The sequence below is a fragment of the Pangasianodon hypophthalmus genome, chromosome 3, assembly GCF_027358585.1.
Source record: "Pangasianodon hypophthalmus isolate fPanHyp1 chromosome 3, fPanHyp1.pri, whole genome shotgun sequence".
Lineage (NCBI taxonomy): Eukaryota > Metazoa > Chordata > Actinopteri > Siluriformes > Pangasiidae > Pangasianodon > Pangasianodon hypophthalmus.
In genome coordinates this window covers 18376915-18397211 of record NC_069712.1, presented here as the reverse complement: position 1 = coordinate 18397211, position 20297 = coordinate 18376915, and the positions used below count along the sequence as shown (strand labels likewise).

The following is a 20297-nucleotide window of genomic DNA, read 5'->3' as shown; positions in this document are numbered from 1 at the left end:
CACACACACACACACACACACACACGAGACAGGTCAAGCTGTGGTAAGCACACAGTCAGTTTATTAGAGCTAAGAAAGACAAGATGCAGCATCATCAGATAGCAGACTAGTAGGAAAAGAGGTGCATACATCTCCCAAAACATGTCCCTATTCATTTCATTATTCTTTTTCTACTCATTCTCTCTTTACATTTTCTCTTCCTAGGTATCAGACACCATCTACAGGACCTCATATTAATGATCATTAAGTAATAAACATAAAAAAGGGATGAGAACAATAGGCAGTACTATACACCAAGTTTAGACAGCAGCTCAAAGACTTAATCATGCTACTGTACAGGGAGTTCCTGAAAAAAAATGTTTTCTAGTTTCTTTAGCGATAGACGGAAGTGTGAATCAGAAAGGGACAGAAAGTGAGCATCACTGTAAGGGTAATTTGATAAAGACATAGATTTGTACATCACACATCACAGATTTCATGAAGATGCTCAAATGAGAGAAAAACTATGCCTACTGCCACTGGTTCAAAGGGTCCCAGATTAAGCCCTCAGAACTAAAGTTAAAGCCCACTGAGGTGGCTGGCAGAAGCAGAGAGAGTGAATGAGAGACAGAGACATAAGACTTGTACAAGGGTATATGAAAGAGATTTGTGAGTCCAGTGAAATACACTGGAGGTGGCTTAAGTCCATATTACAACAGAAGCCATGCCCATGTGCTGTGTGGCAAATTCACATTTCCGTCATTTCTTGCCTTGGGTTATCATATTATATATATGTGTGTATTTGTGTGGATCTCTGCATTGTTCATCAGATTATTATTATATATTATCTGTATTTATATCTATTATAATATATATATATATATATATATATATATATATGCTATTATTATTAACATGCATTATCACTGTATAAAGAAGATTAGCCCAACAGGATTTTCACTCTGGTGCTGTGTGGCACAGAGCACCTCCAGAAGTTTGAATTCTGACCAACTGGGCATTGACTACATATGAGAATAATGTAAGTGTCGCCACTGTAGTGTTAACACTGCACAATCACAAATCTGTACAAGTCAGTTAGTAAGAGTGTGGTATATTTGACAGACTGAATTTTAGATTGACAGACAGATACACAGATAGTAAAGACAGATAAATAGGTCAAGAGAGCTTCCTGTGGCATTAGGATCAAGGAAATAATTATATAATATAATTATATATAGTGCCACAACTGAGTCAGCTCTGACAAAGAGAAAAAGCCAGGACTGGCCCCACACAAGACTTGTTTAAGCCTATCTGAGCTGCTTTGGCCAGCTAGAGCCCAGATGAGGTTGAGCAGGAGGACGAAGAAAGGAGCCATTCGGAGAGAGCAGACGGAAAAGGGCAAAGGTGCAGAGGGAGGTGAGGCGAGTGTCCATCATGCAGAAGGTAAGTTCTACAACCACAACAAGGCACCTGGAGTTACACCTGTACAATTGCACAAGAGACAGGCAGGGAGAGAAAGAGAATAAAAGAGGAAGTAGTGTGAGCATGGAAGTGGAAAAAGAAAGAGATTAAGAGACTGCACAACAGGAGATATAACAGCATGTTACATTAGTAGAGATTAAAAGCAGGAGAGAATAGTGAGATGGTAAATGTGTGGACCAAACACAAGACACAAGGAAGGAGGGTAGACTAAAATCAGACAGCAGTTCCAATAGTTTAGTCAGATGTGTAAATAATAAGCTGTGCAACAGCAGGGAAAAACAGCTACAGATACAAGTGGCTTTAAAAAATAAATAAATAAATAAATAAAAAAATAAAATAATAATAATAATAATAATAACATATTGCAACATAATAAAAAAAAGTGTATAGCCTCATCTTATGGCCAGAATGACACCTAGCTAACTTTTAAATTTATGTACCAATTATGATAAGGCAATAACCTAAGACAAGACCCACTGGGGCTCCATTCACAGCTTGACTACATAGTGTCTTGTCTTCTGGCCTGAGCAGACACAAGGACATACAATTACACCAGCCAGACAAAAAAAAAAACACACACTAACAAATAATGGTGAGGGGACATGAAAAGGAGAAGCACAAAGAAAGCAGAGAAATGAGAATGTAGTAGTGGCAGGAAAAACATGTGAATCAGAAGACATTAATAGAAATATTATAGTTCAATGAGCACAGTGTTCACCCATCCAGCACACATACATACACACAGAGAAGTACAGAACACACAGCCCATGCCAGCGTATTGTGTGTAACCTTAACATGAACACGAAGACCCTGCTGAATGTGTGTAAGTTTAGTAGGCGACAAAGGCAAACATACATGCTGATTAATTTCTGTCTGACAAACATACAACTGAATTTAGTTTGTTAGTCTGTTAGATATTATATTACAAACAGGGAAGGACAGATATTGCTACAAGAAAAAAGTTAAAAGAGAGAGAATAAGTGTGTGAGAACAAACTTTAACCAGCCAGATGGATGCAACTACAGTCTACACCAGTCCTGAGGGCAGGACGTTTATGGAGAGGAATGCTGAGTGGTTGATTTGCTGCTGTTGCTACAGGAGCAGGACAGTTCAGATCCAAGATTGCACAGAGACTACAGCAGAGGTATGAGGGTCAAAATAGCAACTAAAAATCTGCAGCCCGACAGAAGCTCATTCAGCTTCTTCTAAGGGCCTTCTACGAAAGAGTGTTAGTTAACAGTGTGGCATTTTATATACTCGTTTCTTACGGATTGTAATGTCATATGAATTTGTCATTGTCTAACAAACTTTGCATTATGTAACACAGTTTGGTCCAGAAGACACACTGAAAAAAAGTCTTTAACAGCAACAGTGTAACCCTTTAAGTAAAAGAATGATACACATAAAGACTGAAGGCTTAATAAGGCTTTCTCATTTCAAACTATAAGATTTAAAAGTACATTTATGTACATTAAGTACTTAAAGTACATTAAGGAAATGAACCTTATGTAATAATTAATATTTCAATATGCCAGACTGAGTATAAAAATGGGTTAAAAAGCTCTATGCACTGAGTGAAGTATCATTAGTAAAGCTCTACAAATCAGGTATACAAGTGTCATTTGTATCATATTACCTAAAGGACCTAGTTTAGTCAGTAAAGCCTAAATAATAATAACAACAACATGAAGGAGCCAATAGTACACAAATCACATTCAGCTTGTCTAACACAGTTACACGTTCATGAGAAAATGTTTTGGTCCACCATTACAGCATACTATATATTTAATGTGTCTATTGGGTTCCCAGTTTTAGTAAATCTGGCACACAGTGTAGACTTCTGATGTGTCTTATGTACTCCTAACTCTTAATGCAACAGTAATGATGTGAAATATGAGAAATAATTCTTCCTCACTGCCCCACCCCCCATAAAAAAATATCAATAAGAGACCGAGCCTAACTAAGCCCAAAATAAAAAATAAATGCTCTTTATTCAGCTGAATTTATTTATTGTGTCCCTAAAGCCATTCTGGTTTTAATGGATAGTGATTTTATCTAAACATTAATTAATCTGATCTGTGTGATTAAACCAAAGAGGCTGCCAAGCTGATATGCAAGTGTCATTAAATTTCATTTTCCTCCAACAACAGTAAAGAACTTTGATGCACTGTAGCCCTCACCCCCAGTACTTCTACTGATTTTTTATATCAAACCAGACACTTCAATATGTTCTGCACAATGTGTGTTTGTGTGAGTAAGTGTGTGTGGCTGGGCAGTGTGTGCTGCACTTACCCCATTCCATTCGACGCTCATACTCACTTCCTCTCCACCATCTGGGCCACTCTCGTACTTCACCGTGTCAGAGATCAGACTCTCTCTGCTGCGCTGCTTCTCCCGAGCCTCTGGATCCCCCAGAACCTCCGCCACACGCTGTTTATGGGCTGAGTCCAGACCCTGCAAGAGGTGGGTATATATGTATCTTGTATATTGTTTCAAGATATCACCCAACCCTAGGTAAAACTTATCATGACTGTACATTAGGAAAAGGAGCAATTCTTTGGGAACAGCTCTTTAGCTTGTAAAATACTTTTGTGATATTGCCCCTAGCAAGCCAGACCTTACAGACATGCCTTTCAACTCCCTATAAACATTTTTATCACTCTTGCATTAGTACACAAATTATCAAGTAAACCTTTTTTCGGGAGCGCATAGCAGCTTCCTCCAGAGTCTCAGCCGCCTCAAACTTGCCCTGCCGCCTGTACAGAGCACCCAAGTTCTTCAGTGTGGTCGTTACGGTGGGGCTACAGGGAGTACATGGAAGAGGGTATATAAATCCTGATCAGAGATAGGGCTGCAACATTTTATAGAAAATACTGGCAATTTGTTAGATATTAGGAAATCGTGATTGGTTGAGCTTTCATTAAGAATTTCAGCAACTCACAGCAAACTTAATCACATAGTCTGTCTAATGTGGATATGGATTCAGACATGACTGATACCACAGACTGACAAACACAGTACTCTACCATGGGAAATGTACCAGATGGTCAGTCACCAAAAAAAAAAAAAAAACAAAAACCTTCATGTACAACAAAAAAAATTCTGACCTGTCCACTTTGCAGGCTTTGTACCAGCCACCGTACTCTACAAATGGGGAGCCATCTTTCTGCTTCCCCTGAAATATTAAACAATTATTTACAACCATTCTTATATTCCATGATATTCTTTATAGTCACAAGTGGTAAATTTTCACTTCTCCTCACTTTACTCTGTTCCTCTCTCTCCTCTGCATGCATCCAGATAGGCTTGTTCTCACCTGCACAAACACAGAAAATGAAAAACACACATACCAGATCAAAAACCCATGGAAATAAATAGGTTAATCTTTTAGTTTAGACACAAAAACTTGTGCTTTTAAACTCTGCTCATAGCATATGACAGGCAGTGACATAATCCAAGTTCAGGCAACTGCACAATTAGCAGAACTCACTAGTAACAGATTACATCTTACCATCTACAGAGCCAAACTCCCTCTCATGAGCTCGTGTGAGGATCTCTTTATAGAGAGTCTCTGCTTGCTTAAACTTCCCTTGCTTCAGATAACACGAGGCCTAAGAAAGAGATAGAGAGAGACAGAGAGAGTAAAGGCTTTCTTGTCAGTGATGACAGCAAAAATACAGGGAGCAACTTATAATGTCTACAAATAGATGAACAAAACACGACCATCATTAACGTTGAGAAAAGTTACTGCACTCTGAAAGACACTCCATCTGCTCGACACATGTTTATTTGCAGTGAGAGTTCAATATGTATGGTTGAGTGTGAACACCAGTTGTCTCATTTATCAAAGCGTGCATACAAGTTCTATTTTTGTGTGCAAGAACCACCAGTATGGACTAGAAAGTTTATCACAAGTGCATTTACACAGCTGTACAGAATGAACAGTAAGTCCTACACATTCTAAATTGCTGTGCTTGTCCACTGCCACACTTGTTTACATACGGAAATGCCCCCAAATCACCATAAATAGTCAATAACCTCCCTTTAAAAGGGTGATTTTAACACTACATGCATGCAATCTATTGCCACTGTTACGTTTGGAAAGCCTGCAATTGTGTGAAAATCCCTCATTATTGCAGTCTTTCTGCTGCCTTAGTTGGCAATGTAATGTATTGCAGCATGAGCCATATGAATGCATGTAAGACGTGTCATTATTCGGCTCACAGTTGCGTGGAAACTGTCTCTAGTTCCTTGAATGAAATATGCCCATGGCCAAAACTCTAGATTACAAATTGAATGTATATGAGGATGCTATTGCTGGTCTCTCCAATTGCGGAGTGAGTTGTTGCTAAAGATCAAGTAATATTGTACTGGACAAACAAAACTGACTGATGAGCCACTGAAGATGAAGCCACTGTAGCTCTTAAAGACATGTTCCGTGTACACAGCTGTGTGTCCCAAATCTGCAAGCAGGGAAAGATCAGCTATCAACTATCATTAGATTGTTTTTTACTTTACATCTGTGTCACCTGTCTGAAGCTTCATGTGAGCACCAGGTCAATTATGCTGACATGATTGACAATAAGTGAGATAGGAGCTCCTTGTGATCGGTTTATATGCAATTACACTTTTCTACCACTAGGTTTTTCTTCATACGCATGTTGAGGAGTTGTTCTAAATCTACACATCCTCAAGCACAAGAATAAGAATTTGATAAGTCTCATTCTATGCATAGAAACATGCATTAGGAGTGTTTGTAGAAAGGTGCGTATGCATAGGTTACACTCAAAACTCTGCACACGCATGGCTGATAAATGAGACATCTGGTGTAGAGAACTTAAAAGCGGTGGTATGGGAGTCACAGTAAGTAAATCCATATGCATCATGTGTGAAAGCGATTTCACTACAAAATTTCACTACAAGGAAAGGCACGCTGTGATGCAGATGAAAACATGTTATCTTTTCAATATATGGTCTCAAGCACTATTAAAGTAAATAAAAAAATAAATTAATTAAATAAAGGCTGTGTGGAGGATATAGGTGAGTGAACTGCAGCAGATTCACTGTGGTTTTTGTATTAGCCGTGATGGTTAACTATTACAGTGTAAATACAGGGAACTGAACGCTCCTAATGGATTTACCAGATTGTTTTTGGTCTTGGCTACATTGGGGTCATCAGGGCCCAGCTTGGTCTGATAGATGTTAAGGGCTCTCTGGTAGTAATATTCCACTTCCTCATACTTGCCCTGGTTCTGACATAGCAAAGCCAGGTTATTCAGCTGCTTTGCCACATCTGGGTGGTCCTTCCCTAGCACCTGTCAGACAAACACAAACATACACACACATACACACAACCATTCAGCTGCTTAAAAATGACTAAACAAATGTGCATAAATAGACTCTACAGTGCAAAAACACAACTGCCAAGATAAGAGAGAATGACAATGTGTGTACATGCACACAGTACTTGGAAAAGGTGAAGGTCTCCAAGATAATCACCAAGTAAAGTAAATGTATTATATATCCTTTTCCCAGTAGCCACCCTTTATTGGTCAGGTCCACCCTTTATTGCATAGTGTACAAGCCTACACAGCTGAAAGTTTAGCCTAGCTATCCTAACTCCTAAATCCTAACAGAGCTTTATTGAGGATAACATGCATTAAAGATGTAGTTTGTTATTTGTCAATTGGGCAGTGCATTTTGCACAATGTTATTTCATCATTTAAAACAGTGAGTAATTAAATACACAGTATTAACACATCAAAACATGATGTTTATGCCCATTCCAAGAAAAGAAATGCTTTATTAATATTACAGCTTATTATTCTCCTGCCTTTATAAACACAAAAAGAACATACGTTAGAGGTTGAATGAGAAATCATTAAATCATTTTGTTATGTTTTTTTGTCTTCACCCTTTTTTTAAGAGCAAAAGAAAAAAAAGAAGTGCATGCACTGACACATCAATAAGATTTTTTCTCTCTGTAACAGTCTCAAGGCACATCATTAACAGAACTGACTCCTCTAATAATTTTATTACATAAATGAACTCGGCCAACTCCCTAACCCGTAAATGTGGAGCTGATCAATTTTAACAAACAATATCTCAACAATATTAAACTGCCACCGTTAACTGAAAAACAAAGAAATATACTAGATAACCCAATAGGCTAACCAGATGAGTTCTATAATGTCCTTAAGCATAGGACAATATTAAAGCACCACGACTTGCGACTTTCTCCAGAGTTCTACACGGATTGAAATAATACAGAATATGAGACAACCTGCAGAGATGAATACTGCCACAATCTCAGCTCACCAAAAACAAAACAAAACAAAACAAAAAAACAATAAAAACCTCACTTTATCCTCTAGTCACAGACCATTATCACTCATTACCGTGGACACTAAAATCATAAGCAAAACCTTGGCTACCAGAGTGGAAGCTGTCATCCCATCAGTAATTCATGCCAACGAAACAGGCTTCATCAAAGAATCATCTACTAACATGAGGAGACTACTCAAGTTAATGCATTATACATCCCTCCATAAAGTAGAAACAGCAATAGTCACACTTCATGCAGAGAAGGCCTTGGAGAAGGCAATCAGATGTTTTTATTTGCCATATTAAATATATTAGGCTTTGGAGAATCATTTATAAAATGGATTAGGTTCTATACACTTCACCGATTGCCATTTAATACTAATGGAATCATATCCCAAGGTTCAACACCGCTTAGAGGCACCAGGCAGACACCTGCTCTCCCCTGTTCCAATTTTCAATTTTTACTGAAACGTTAGCTGCGGCTATATGCTAAACTATAAACATCAAATGTACCCAGAAAGTTGGCATACAGCATAAAACCAGCCTATATGCAAATGATTATTTACTCTTCTTTACTCTTCACTTCTTATAAAATCATTCATTCCCATACAAGAGATGACTGAGACCATCAACAAATATTCTAATATATCCAATTACTCTAATAACTGGACCAAATCCACTACACTCCCACTCAACAACTTATCAGACGCAGCAGCCAAGACCCTATCTGTCCCTTTAAGCACTATCCACACTATATATTCAGGGGTTAAAACATCTTCCTAGCTGTCAGTTTTCCAAATTCAATTTCAGTCCAGTGTTTAAAACTGTAAACTATGACTTTCAGCATGAACCTTGAACCATTCCTCTCTCTCTCACAGGCACATTACCTAACATCAACATAACAACATTACAAAAATTACTTAATACTTCTCCACATGGGTTGAAAATGGCATTATTCATCTTAAATTGATCTTTTAGAATAATACCTTTATATAATTCTCATCCATACTTAATCCATATCTAATTATGGCATTAGGAACACACAATTTCTCAGACCAATCATGGTTCAATGTTCATCATTTTAAAAGAAAATATATTTAACCTTACCCAATCAATAGGTATTAACATCTCATCTTTCCTCTTCAAATATGCTCCAGCCCAAAATTTTATAGATTAATTATTTATAGATTGAGTCTATGATACCTGTACTATGAAGAAAATGTGAAAAGCCATCCATTACACCCTGTACCTCTGGATATAGATCTTCAAAAAACACTTTCTACACAATCAATAACACCAGACTACATCTTATACAATAAAAAGAAATCCAAATGTAGAAAATGGGCTTTATGGAAATTTGCACACATTGCACAAAAATCACTCCTACCTTTTCTCTTATCTCCAGTGCCCTTTTGCATAGTGGTTCTGCTTCTTTGTATTTCCCACGCTTACCGTAAAGGACAGCCAAATTATTCAGTGTAGCGGCCACCTAGGACACACAGACACACACAGTCAGATAAAACCAACAGCAGCTCTCAAAACAAAACAAAATCAAACAACCGTCTTGATTTGGGCCAAATACTTGAAGTCATCAGAGCTCACAGGAAGTGAGTCAGATCTGACCCAAGATCACCAACATCAGTTCAGCCCCAGTGATAAAATCTAAACACATTAACAGCCCACAGTGTCTTTGATAAATCATCCTCTGATTGGGAGGTGCTCTTGAGCCCCATGCATGTGTGGGACAAAGTAAGTGGGTTGCAAAACAAAGTGAGTGAAACAGAAAGCTCAGAATGATTCTCTAACCTCTTTTATACACAGTGAGGATGCAGGTCCTGGTGAAGAGCCACACAAACTGATAAACTGGTATGCACTACCAGCTTGAACACACACATACAAACAAATTCTGCTGCCAATAACTCATTCTCTCTAACTCTCTCCTTACTTTGCCTAAGGTTTTCCCTGAAAGAGGGGATAATTTACTTACAAACACTGACAGTCAGTCAATAACCTTTTGTGTAAAATAACAGGTGTTACATACTCCCCAAACACACACCCACACATACCGCAGGATGGTCTTTGCCCAGTGTTTTCTCTCTAATATCGAGTGCGTCATTCAGAAGGTTTGCAGCCTCTTTGTACTTATTCTGGTCCCTGAGAAGAGAAGAAAGAGAGGCCAATACAAAGACAGTGTGACAACAGGCTGCTAAAAATCAATGCTATGACCTGTGTAAGAGAACCTTCATACTATGCAGACAGTGATGCGACTACAGTAGATTACTTTCTTAGCTTGTGAACAATGGACTGGTAGGTATAAGGCAAATTACATTTACAAAGACAGAGTTTTTAATCTACATGTATCCCCCTTCTTTTATTTTATTTGACCAATTCTGTACTGTTTTAATCAAGTCATCCTTGAATTTGTCCAATCAAAAGGCTGTCTTATCTTTTTTTTCTTTAATTCATTTGCATTTTGACCAGCTCAATTTTATCAAATTGAATTCATTTTTGTTATTCTGAACAGGAGCTGGCAAAAGACTCAGAGCCATATATCTCTAGAGGTCAGACCTGTAGACGAGGGCAAGAATGTTAAGCATTGTGGCGACATCAGGGTGGTTGTGGCCCGAGGTCTTCTCCAAGTCCTCCAGCGCCTGTTTACACAGCGGCACGGCCACTTCATAGCGGCCCTGAGAGGCATACTGGATCACCAGGTTGTGCAGGGTTCGGAGCCGGGCTGGAATCTCATAGCCTCCCTGCTGAGCTGCTGCTACAGCACTGCTGTGTGGGGGCTGGACTACAGAGACAAAGATGAACAGAGACAGAGATAGTGAAACAGAAATCTTGGTGCCTTACCCAAAAAAAAATAAAATAAAATAAAATAAAATAAAATAAAATAAAATCACACAACCTCTCTAAATGTAAACAGGGTACATATTTCACATTGGAACGTAAATAGGTTAGGCTTGTCAATAACGATTTCATCATCTTTATACAATATTACAGTGCCACAATATCCAGTGTTTAAGCATTTTGCAAAGGAGCTCAGCAATTTAATGTTAGGGTATGCAGATATGAATTATCACTAAAAAAAAAACCCAAAAGAGCAATTTTTCCCCCATTTTTTAAAATGGGAGATGAGCCACATATAAATCTGCAATGATTTGTGCAATTGTATTGAACTCTCTGATATTAACTGACACCCCACGGAAACCCTGGCCCTTTCCCCCAATCTTACATGCTCTCACCCAGACTGATGGAGCAACCTCGCTTTCTGTCATGATAAATGAAGAATGTGTTGAGATTGTTAATGTGAAATAAAATCTTTCAATGTGTGTTCAAGGTAGCTAAGATTATACTAGTAGTTTGCTTTACATCAGTTAATTATATTGATTAGAGATGCCACCAAAAATTATATATATATATATTAAAATTATATATATATATATATATATATATATATATATATATATATATATATATATATATATATATATATATATATATATATATATATATATACACATACACACACATATATAATTTTTGGTGGCATCTCTCTCTCTCTCTCTCTCTCTCTCTCTCTCTCTCTCTCTCTCTCTCTCTCTCTATATATATATATATATATATATATATATATATATATATATATATATATATATATATATATATATATATATATATATATTTTATATATATATAAATAATATAAGGCACTTTCAGTTTTCAGCCAAAAGAGAAAAAGTATGAAGATTTTAACCTAAAAAGATTAAAAACAGTCCTGCACTAAAGTGTCAAATCTAACACTTTACAAATAATGTTAATGGTAATTATAAATGGTAAATACAAAAAAAAAAAAATTAAATACATTTCTCCTGAGCAGAAAGACCAAATCTTTTGGCAAGCACACCATCCAAAAATTGGTATTGCACACAAAGAAAGGCACCTGATACCCAGTATAAAATATGCAGGAGGATCATTAATGCTTTGGGGCCTTTCTGTAGCTAGACGTTGTGAAGATCATGAATTCTGCTAAGTACCAGGATATTTTAATCCAAAAACCTTGTTGCTTCTGCCAGGAGATTAAAGCTTGGTCACAGATTTTTCAACAAGATAATGACCCTAAACATACAAATAAAATAGAAATGTCTGCTAGAATATTTTGAAATTGCTACTGCAATCTCTTCATTTGTAGCTTATTGAAAACTTATGGCCTGAACTGAAGAGTCCAAACAGAATATAAATGTTTAAAATGTACTGCATGGAGGAGAGATCCCTCAGGAAAAGGCTCAGTGCTGTTATGATTTCCAGGGGAGACTTCATAAAACTTAATTGTGAGCATCTTAATTACTTTGAAACCAATACCTTGCTGACAAAAATGCACTACTTAAGCATATTTTTACATAATATGTTTTGTTCTTCCCCATATATTTGCACTAAAACATATTTCAAGCGAGGTACCAATAATTATATAACTTTACTCCATATTATATTCCCACATATGCAAGATGTGTTATGGTTTTCATGTTGCAAGAGGGAGCTAATCTGAGTGTGTTCAGACTGCATCTGATAAACCATAATGTCCATCTGAATAAAGGACTATCTCCATGACACAGCCCACACAAGCCTTTCATCTGCACTCCACAGTCTGAAGCCATTAATCAACCAGAAAACAAAAGGGAAAACACAAAAACAGGGACAGAGAGCCTGTAACAAAAAAAACAATGTGAACCTTCTTGTCTTCCTCTGTCTTATAGTTGACAAATTTATATTTCTTTCTCCCCTGTGCTTTCATATACAGCATCTACTCATGTCTATCAATTATTCGAAACTAATACTATTTGTTGACTCAAGGGATAGTCACATTTAATTACTAAATTGGAGATACATGTTCTGTTACAGTTTTAATTAGCACAAGATCTCTAAGTGGTGAGAAGAATTGGATAAGAGGACATGGGCACTTACTGCCAGAGGCTGGCTCGTCCTGATCATCAGGGAAAAGATCATCCAGAGTCTCCCTACTCGAGTCAGAGTCTTTGTCATCCTGAAAGAAAGAGCAGGACATGAAAGAGGTAAAGACAGAAAATATAATGGGGATAAATGAGCAAGGAAAGAGTTAGGCTTACTGTTGGGCTGAGGTCCTGGTCATATTTTTTTAGCTGATTCATGAACTCCAGGTGCTTCTTTTCCTCCTCCAGCTGGGCCACACTCTGTTCACTCTTCTGCAGCCGCTGCTGTGTGCCTGCCAGCTCATCACGCAGCCACTGATTCTCTTGGCACAGCCGCCGGACCTGAAACACACAGACACTGTTACACAGACACCACAAGAGATGGGAGAGACATGGCGTGTGTGCATTTGCATCTTCGTGGGCTAGATACCAAGAAACTGAGAACATGGCTGTCATGGAGACATTGTGACTGTGTGTTTGGGTCTGTGCATACCTGTGCTCGAAGCTTCTGTTTCTCAGCCTCTACTGCACTCAGGTGCCCTGAAAGAGCCATCATTACCTGTGGAGACATGGAAAAGTATAGTTGTTCTTAATTCCTCTTTGTCCTAATGCTTTATCTTAATAAGAAGATTTAAAAGCTAAAGAAAGGGCTGATTTTCAACAAACAGTCTTTTTCAGAAGATTTGTTCCTCCAACCTGTGCTTCACTAAGACCGAGCTCTATCATTTCCAGCGAGCGCTGAATCATGACAGTCTTCTCTTCGACAGCGCGGCCTTCCTGGGTTTGTTTGAGGCAACGCAGCGTTCCCATCAGACCCTCCAGGATGGCCTGGTGTTCAGCACGCAGAGCGTCCAACCCCTGCATCACCTCCCGTGTCCGACATAGCAGCTCATCCTGGGACAGCTTCTCTGCAGGGTCACCCTGCCCCTCCACCTCCTTCACACACACCACACTCGACATTTCCTCACGCATCCTACACACACACAATGAAATATTTACCAAAACTTGTCTATATGTTTGACTCAATAAGTATAATTTCATAAGAACACTTGTTCCTCTGCTTTGTGAATTGAGTGTGCTCAGTGTAGGCTCTCCTTTCAGTCTTGCATGGGGAAAAACTGAGAGTGAAAAAAACACCCAGACTTTGTGTGCAACTCATACACCGGTTGTACAGGTTTCAATAAAATGTGAGAGGAGAAGAAAGCATTCACAAAACACTCCTTTTTTTTCCCTCAGCCAAACAATTACACTTCCACTTGCAATTTCCATCAAACACCATGAGAAGCAAGACAGTCGTGCAAGGGTTTCCAAACTTTTTGGGCAAATGACCCTAAACTGACATTATGAATTTTCTGTGAACCCAAGCCTTGACTACCCTAAAGCCTGCCACCCCCTCCCCTTTTTTTTTTTTTTTTAAATTCCAGATTTATAATATAGCACTACTGTAACATTTGAACATTTTATTGTCAGTAACATATGTATGTGCAATGCAAATGACTAAAACCCAAGGAATATTCCTTGTATTAACTGACCAGTCTAGTGGGAAGTGTTGCGTTGTTAGAGGAAAATAATCCACAATGGAGTGGTGTGATATGGCCCAGTGCGAAGCAGTGGAGCCTGGTTTATATTTGATGCATAACTTCATGTGCACATGCAGAAGCAGCTGCAACGCAAGTGGCATTGTTCACACAATCACCGTGTATCTTGTCGACATCCGGAAGAATTAAAAGCGACATTCACTAGATAACATATCAGAGCCAAAACATCCCTGTCTGTCAGGTTTCCAAGTCAAACAAAATATTTAGCAATTTAATGCACATCGATGTTAAACACACTGACAAGCTCTATCTCTCTTATATGTTTCTTCCATTGGATTGATTGTGCTTTTCTCCATGTCATGTGCTGTGTCTCAAATCGAAACCTCTGATCATACATTCAAAAGAATTTACTAATATAGAAAATCCAGAAGACTGGGATGCAGAACAGAATTTTCAGGAGGATTTGAAGGCTACATGAGAGGTTTAGTTTAAGACTCAAACACATACTGTAATAGGAAAACTGGTTAGTGTTAGTACTCAATAATGATCTAGAATAGCACACATAGTACCCTCCAAAAGTATTGGAACAGCAAGGCCAATTCTTTTGTTTTTGCTATACACTGAAGATATTTGGATTTGAGCTCAAAAGATGAATATGACAGATCAGAATTTTAGCTTTCATTTCCTGACATTTACATTTAGATGTGTTAAACATCTTAGAATATGGCACCTTTGGTGGCAGACCACCCAATTTTTTGGTGAGCAAAAATATTTGTACAGATAATCTTACAGTAAGTTAAAGTTAATATTTGGTTGCATATCCCTTCCTCAGTCATTGAGCAAAATCAGTCTCTGATATTTCTAATATTAATTTCTAAAATTAATGAATGAAACAAAAGAGGAGTGAGTTTCTCTCATAACCTCCAGTATGAGAACCCCTGCAAGACTGTAATATTTTCAATTTAATGTTACTTTCAATGAATCTCACTTTCTCCACAAACTGCCCCTCGCTCCTGTAATTCTTTCATTCTCTTCATGTTTTCCTTGTTGTCAAACAATACATTACTACTTCAGCACACCATCCTGTTCTGACAAAATTAGCTTGGGTTTTTGGACCCAAGCCAACACTCTCACTTAAACACCACAGAAAAAACTTCCTGCAAAAATGAGTTACCTAGTCATCATGGTTATTATGGTTCTGGAATTTAAGTTTGACCACCATGCCAACTCATTTCTTAAGATCTCTGACTAGCACTGCAAGAATATAAAAACCCCCAGGCACTTCTCACAAACAACAAGCAGCATGCCCTATTCATGCTTTATTGTAATTCCTTGCTCAGTCATCTGGCAAAAGCCGGCTGCATCATTGCTTAGATCAAATCAAATGACCCTATAACCTACTGCACTAGTAACAATCAACTATAATCACAGAATTATAAAACTATAAAATTTCTTTTCCTCAATATAAGTCCATTCATCACCAAGCCTCAGACCCAACCCTGAAAGGTGCCGCAACTCCTTAGATTGTGGACTATTTATCATACCAACCATATGTTTAAAACAAAACCCTCAGAAACAGAGCTTGTTTCCATCAGAAGATCTCTAGCTGGTCTAACAGAGGCAACACACTCAAGGCTGAACAAAAGATGCTATAAATCCAGTCACTGATTGGTAAATGGGAGAAGGTTACGAGAAGCAAAACCTCCTCCTTTATGTTGGAAATCTCATTAGCCTACCCACCTCATCCTGAACAATAATCACATTTGTAGCAACAACATTCACAAAACCAAAGTGGCTTTTGCATGAAATGGGCAATGACAAGGTTCTCTACAGCAAACTTTCCAAAATAAGCAAAGAAGCATTCACTTTTCTTAGAATATCTTGAGTATTAGGCTACTTGACCGGGGTTCTTTAGACCACATAAACGTGTTGTCCTTGCAGTTGCCAAGATCTCCTGGCAAGATAGAGCAAGGCTGCTGAGACACAAAGAGAGGCAAGTTTGATCTGGCAAAGGATTTAGAAAATCGAAAGCAAACACAGGAATGTTGAAGTTGAAGCATGCCAGCAGAATAAATCAGAGACATAAAACAACTACCTATAGTATTTAAAAAAAAAAAAAAAAAAAAACAGGGGGGAAAAAAAAAAAAAAGAAAAATCTACACTAAATCTCAGTTTATTGAAGCCTCACTGTTCCTTATACTCTTCAAAAAATAGAGCTGCCTGAATATTGTCTAAGTATTCAAGAAAAGAGGCATGATTACTCCAGCATCAGCCAGCACAAGGAGAAATAGGAAGTGGAGGCTAACAACTCACTCCGAGTTTCATGTGACCCAGAGAAAGGCTGGAAGCCCGACATGTGACAACCACCAGAAAGGAAGCACCAGAGCATGCTGGGAGACAGTGCACTAATGAACTCTCTTGTGCTTCACTCTCTCTTGCACACATCCTGAGGGAATGATGCAAGCATAAAACAACAGAGGACAAACCAAACAAAAACAACCATGAATGACTGTGTGCTCGTCAGGGAGCATTCAACAAAATTACAGGATAGACAGTAATGGATTTATTTTTGGTAATAACACCTTTGATATGCAGTAAATATCACAAACACCCATGTTACCCAATATTATGGCTGACAAAAACATCAATAATTCCCTTTTTTGATCAGAATAGCAAACTATACCAAAGGGAGGTGTGAAGAGGTGTGACCACAAGCTAACGACAGCAGTTTCGTTAAAAATGTTTGAAGTGTAAATTCACATTTTCTACCTTTGCTCAAGACGACCTTCCCTTTGCTTTAGAGCTTAAATATTGCACTACATTACAGAACATACATAAATGTGTTAATAAGAAGCAGGTCTATTCCCTTCATCCAAATATAGTAAAGCCATAAAAAAATCACGCTGGAACATTTGCTTTTAGTCATGAGAGAAATTTTGTGTTTAGTTTGGTGTTTTCAGCCTCCACCTTCTCTCACATATTAAAGTGAGGGCTAAATGAAAAAACATACTGCTTTGACTGAAGTAAAGAAAGACTCAGTTAAATACTACTGCTTGGCATAGCAATCACTCCATATTAGTCTCTCTGAATTTCCCTAGCATATCCTAATAACAGATCTAAATCCGAACTGCCTTACAGACCCAACACGGAGCCAGAGAAAAGAAGAGGAGCGAGAGCTGACAGTCTGCAGCACAGATATTCACTGCACAGTGCTTTTGCTCCAGGCCTTTGACGTGATCATCAATCATTTCCTGTATGCCCTAACTCAGATTTCTGTACTCACAGAGAACTTTTCGTTCCGTATTCACCATCTATACGATTTTTTCTTACAAGAGCTATACACAATATTGCCATAATGCAGCTACAACTTATAGGATTATTATAACTGGAGAGAGATAGAGAAAGTAGACAGGAAATAGGAATGACGCTTGTAGAGGGCTGGTTAGTCAGAGCTGTTGTGCTAATCTGATCGAACTGCAGTATGACTCACTATTCAGTTCACCAGGAAACTTATGAACTCATCAGGAGGAGGGTACAGCTCACTAATGATAACAGTGTCAACACCACAGCACAAATTTTCTCTGTAGGGGACGCAGTGAAGTAAGCAACATGTCGCAACAAAGAGGAAGACCATGTGCCAACTCAAAGGAGAATATGTTCAGAACAGCATTTAGCCATCTTTGACTATGTTCTCAGTCTCCAATATGTCCAATATAAACAAATCTTTTTCACCCTCACTTCCTCAGCATTTGTGACTGCCATGGCTGTCCGTGTGGCTTTATATTTAGAGAAATTGGGATTGCTGCACTCGTTCTGTAGACCACCTAGTTCAGTCCTGATTAAGTCTGCAATGAGATGCTATTCTGACAATGCTATATTTAGGGTGCTGAATCAAACCCTGGTGCGTTTTCCTGCTCGGTGTGGAGGTGTGAACACAGCAATCACACTCCGGCGTGGACTGAAACACCTGGTCCTACACTATCCGAGTGAGGTGGTCTCAGTCTGGTTTCAATCAACAGGAAGTGAGCCAAACATGCTATGTATATGGATGTGTGCAGCTTTTCTGTAGATGCAAGCTGTTGAACTAAGTCATGAAGTGCAAACTGAGCCAAAGGACAGAGCTTAGGTGCTGCTCTGGATATTTGGACCAACAAACAAAAAAATAAAATTAAAATGAATGGTGGATACATACACGAAATGGTTTAATCTAGTTATTTATATAATTATCTAGCCAGTTACGGAGCACCATCTTGGTGTTCGTCGTGCTCGAGTGATTACTTCACTCACTTCATTCCATCTCTATATTTCTGAACAAAAGAGTTTTCCAAAGTATGTTTTCAGCCCTATAAGCTTCTCAAGGTTTCTTTGCATTTTGTTCTGTTTAATAAATGTGCAGTGTGAATCTAAACCAAACCAAACAGCAAAAGTATCAATTTCAGTCTGATTTAGATTCAGCTAACTAATAGTTGTGGTTAATCAGTTTAAAGACCAACAAAAACATGTTTCTTGTTTCCATTATCAGCACTCATCGAGCCCTTCTTAGGTAGGAAAAGCAGAAGCTCTTGAAAGGTACAGATTTCTCCTAATTCTGATAAAAGAGGAAGCGAAACGTACAGCATGCAAGTAGAAGTAAAAATCTCTTCTGAATTTGGGCTTCCTTTAGACCTGTAACAAAAACATATCGAACAATTTTGTCCATTTGGCATAAACACTAACCAGGTGTTACACCATACTGGCAAGCCAAATTTCAGCCTAAAGTATATCTCATGCCATAAATTCTACTGTGTCAAATATGTGTTTTAGATATATAGACACAATATCTTGTGCAAGGTCATATAATAGATCCCCTCGAACTACTTCTCTCATTTAAAGGCCAGTGCAGTAAAGGTTGATGTGAAACACTAGGCTGCATCTTCCTGACCAAAACACACAAAACATGCTTTCAGGGACAGCAGACCAAGCTATGTCTACCACTAACGCCATTGCTTGAATACTAATGAAAAACTAACAAGGCTTAGCTATGTCCCACACTGATGAAGCATATTTTACTAATAACCAGAGGACAAACACAATTAAATTAATTCAAGACTACTGCATTAGAATATCAATGTGACACTGCACTAGCAAACCTAAATAATAAACAAAAATATAGTACAGATATGTAAAACAGCCTGGGACAAATAAAAATGCATTAAATTAATCTTGGATATTTATATAAATTGTAGCTACAGTTACATCAAGGCAACGTCCTAACTTTCAATAAGGAGGCAGGTTTCACAATATTTCCTGATGTCTAGCTAACCTTAGCTTAAGAACGAGTTCAGCCAGTTCAGTGGCTACATAACAACTTCCCGAAACATCAGTAATACAAAAATGTTTTCTAAATTTCATGTGAGACCATTTCTGTCCAAACATATTGATGAATAAGTAACTGCTCTCCGTGACACCCACAAAATTGGTTTGCGGCTAACAAGCTAGCTAGCTAAACCTCGCAGCTTCCTGGCTTAGCCAGTTAGAGCCGCTAGCAGCTCTGTTCACTTCCTTTCTAACTCAAGCTCATGAGCCTTACTTACTAGTCTGATTAATCAGGTCCAAAGACCACAGCACTCGGAGTGGATAAATCCAGCTCGGGGACTAACGTACGCTTTAGCCTGCTAGCTAACAGTCGTGTTTGACATGAGGCTGGCACTCCCAGTCAGATTATTCAGTGGGCTAGGCTGCTGTTATAAACTAGTCTAAACACTAATCTAGCTAAACTAGTGAGCCAAAAGGATGAACTGCACTTACGGTTCTGTAGAACATCCAGTCGCGTCGAAGTGTTTATTCAGTAATGTCTCAGGGGTTTAAAGAGAGCTGGCTGTCGGGGCTCTGAATGAGCAGCCCATCCGGTGAGGCGGTGAAGGTGCACTGTGTGCTGAGCTTTTCTCTCCAGAGCAGCGCCGAGGAAAACTCAGCTCCTCTGAGCTCCTGCTGCAGGCGCTGCGATCAATCACTGCCTCCTCCACTCCCTCCTTCACTCAATCACTGC

At 38.5% G+C, this 20297-nt stretch overlaps 1 protein-coding gene across 13 annotated transcripts in view; it reads right to left on the bottom strand.

Annotated features, from left to right (window-relative positions):
- Nucleotides 1-20297, bottom strand: part of klc1a (kinesin light chain 1a) — a 28658-nt gene extending 8361 nt beyond the window's left edge. For 5 of the 13 annotated variants that reach the window (XM_026945512.3, XM_026945528.3, XM_026945563.3 and 2 more), the window contains exons 1-14: nucleotides 20057-20296; nucleotides 13428-13704; nucleotides 13225-13290; nucleotides 12909-13073; nucleotides 12748-12826; nucleotides 10354-10579; nucleotides 9852-9939; nucleotides 9173-9274; nucleotides 6603-6776; nucleotides 4973-5072; nucleotides 4725-4777; nucleotides 4569-4636; nucleotides 4154-4262; nucleotides 3754-3915 (exon numbers count right to left, since the gene is read on the bottom strand). In XM_026945512.3, the coding sequence (XP_026801313.1) occupies nucleotides 3754-3915; nucleotides 4154-4262; nucleotides 4569-4636; nucleotides 4725-4777; nucleotides 4973-5072; nucleotides 6603-6776; nucleotides 9173-9274; nucleotides 9852-9939; nucleotides 10354-10579; nucleotides 12748-12826; nucleotides 12909-13073; nucleotides 13225-13290; nucleotides 13428-13703 (1668 nt within the window). In that variant the 5' untranslated portion in view covers nucleotide 13704; nucleotides 20057-20296. Of the gene's footprint in view, nucleotides 1-44; nucleotides 1462-3753; nucleotides 3916-4153; nucleotides 4263-4568; nucleotides 4637-4724; nucleotides 4778-4972; nucleotides 5073-6602; nucleotides 6777-9172; nucleotides 9275-9851; nucleotides 9940-10353; nucleotides 10580-12747; nucleotides 12827-12908; nucleotides 13074-13224; nucleotides 13291-13427; nucleotides 13705-19842; nucleotides 20028-20056 lie in introns of those variants that run through there. The other 8 variants (XM_053232276.1, XM_053232280.1, XM_053232278.1 and 5 more) reach the window with 6 other exon arrangements.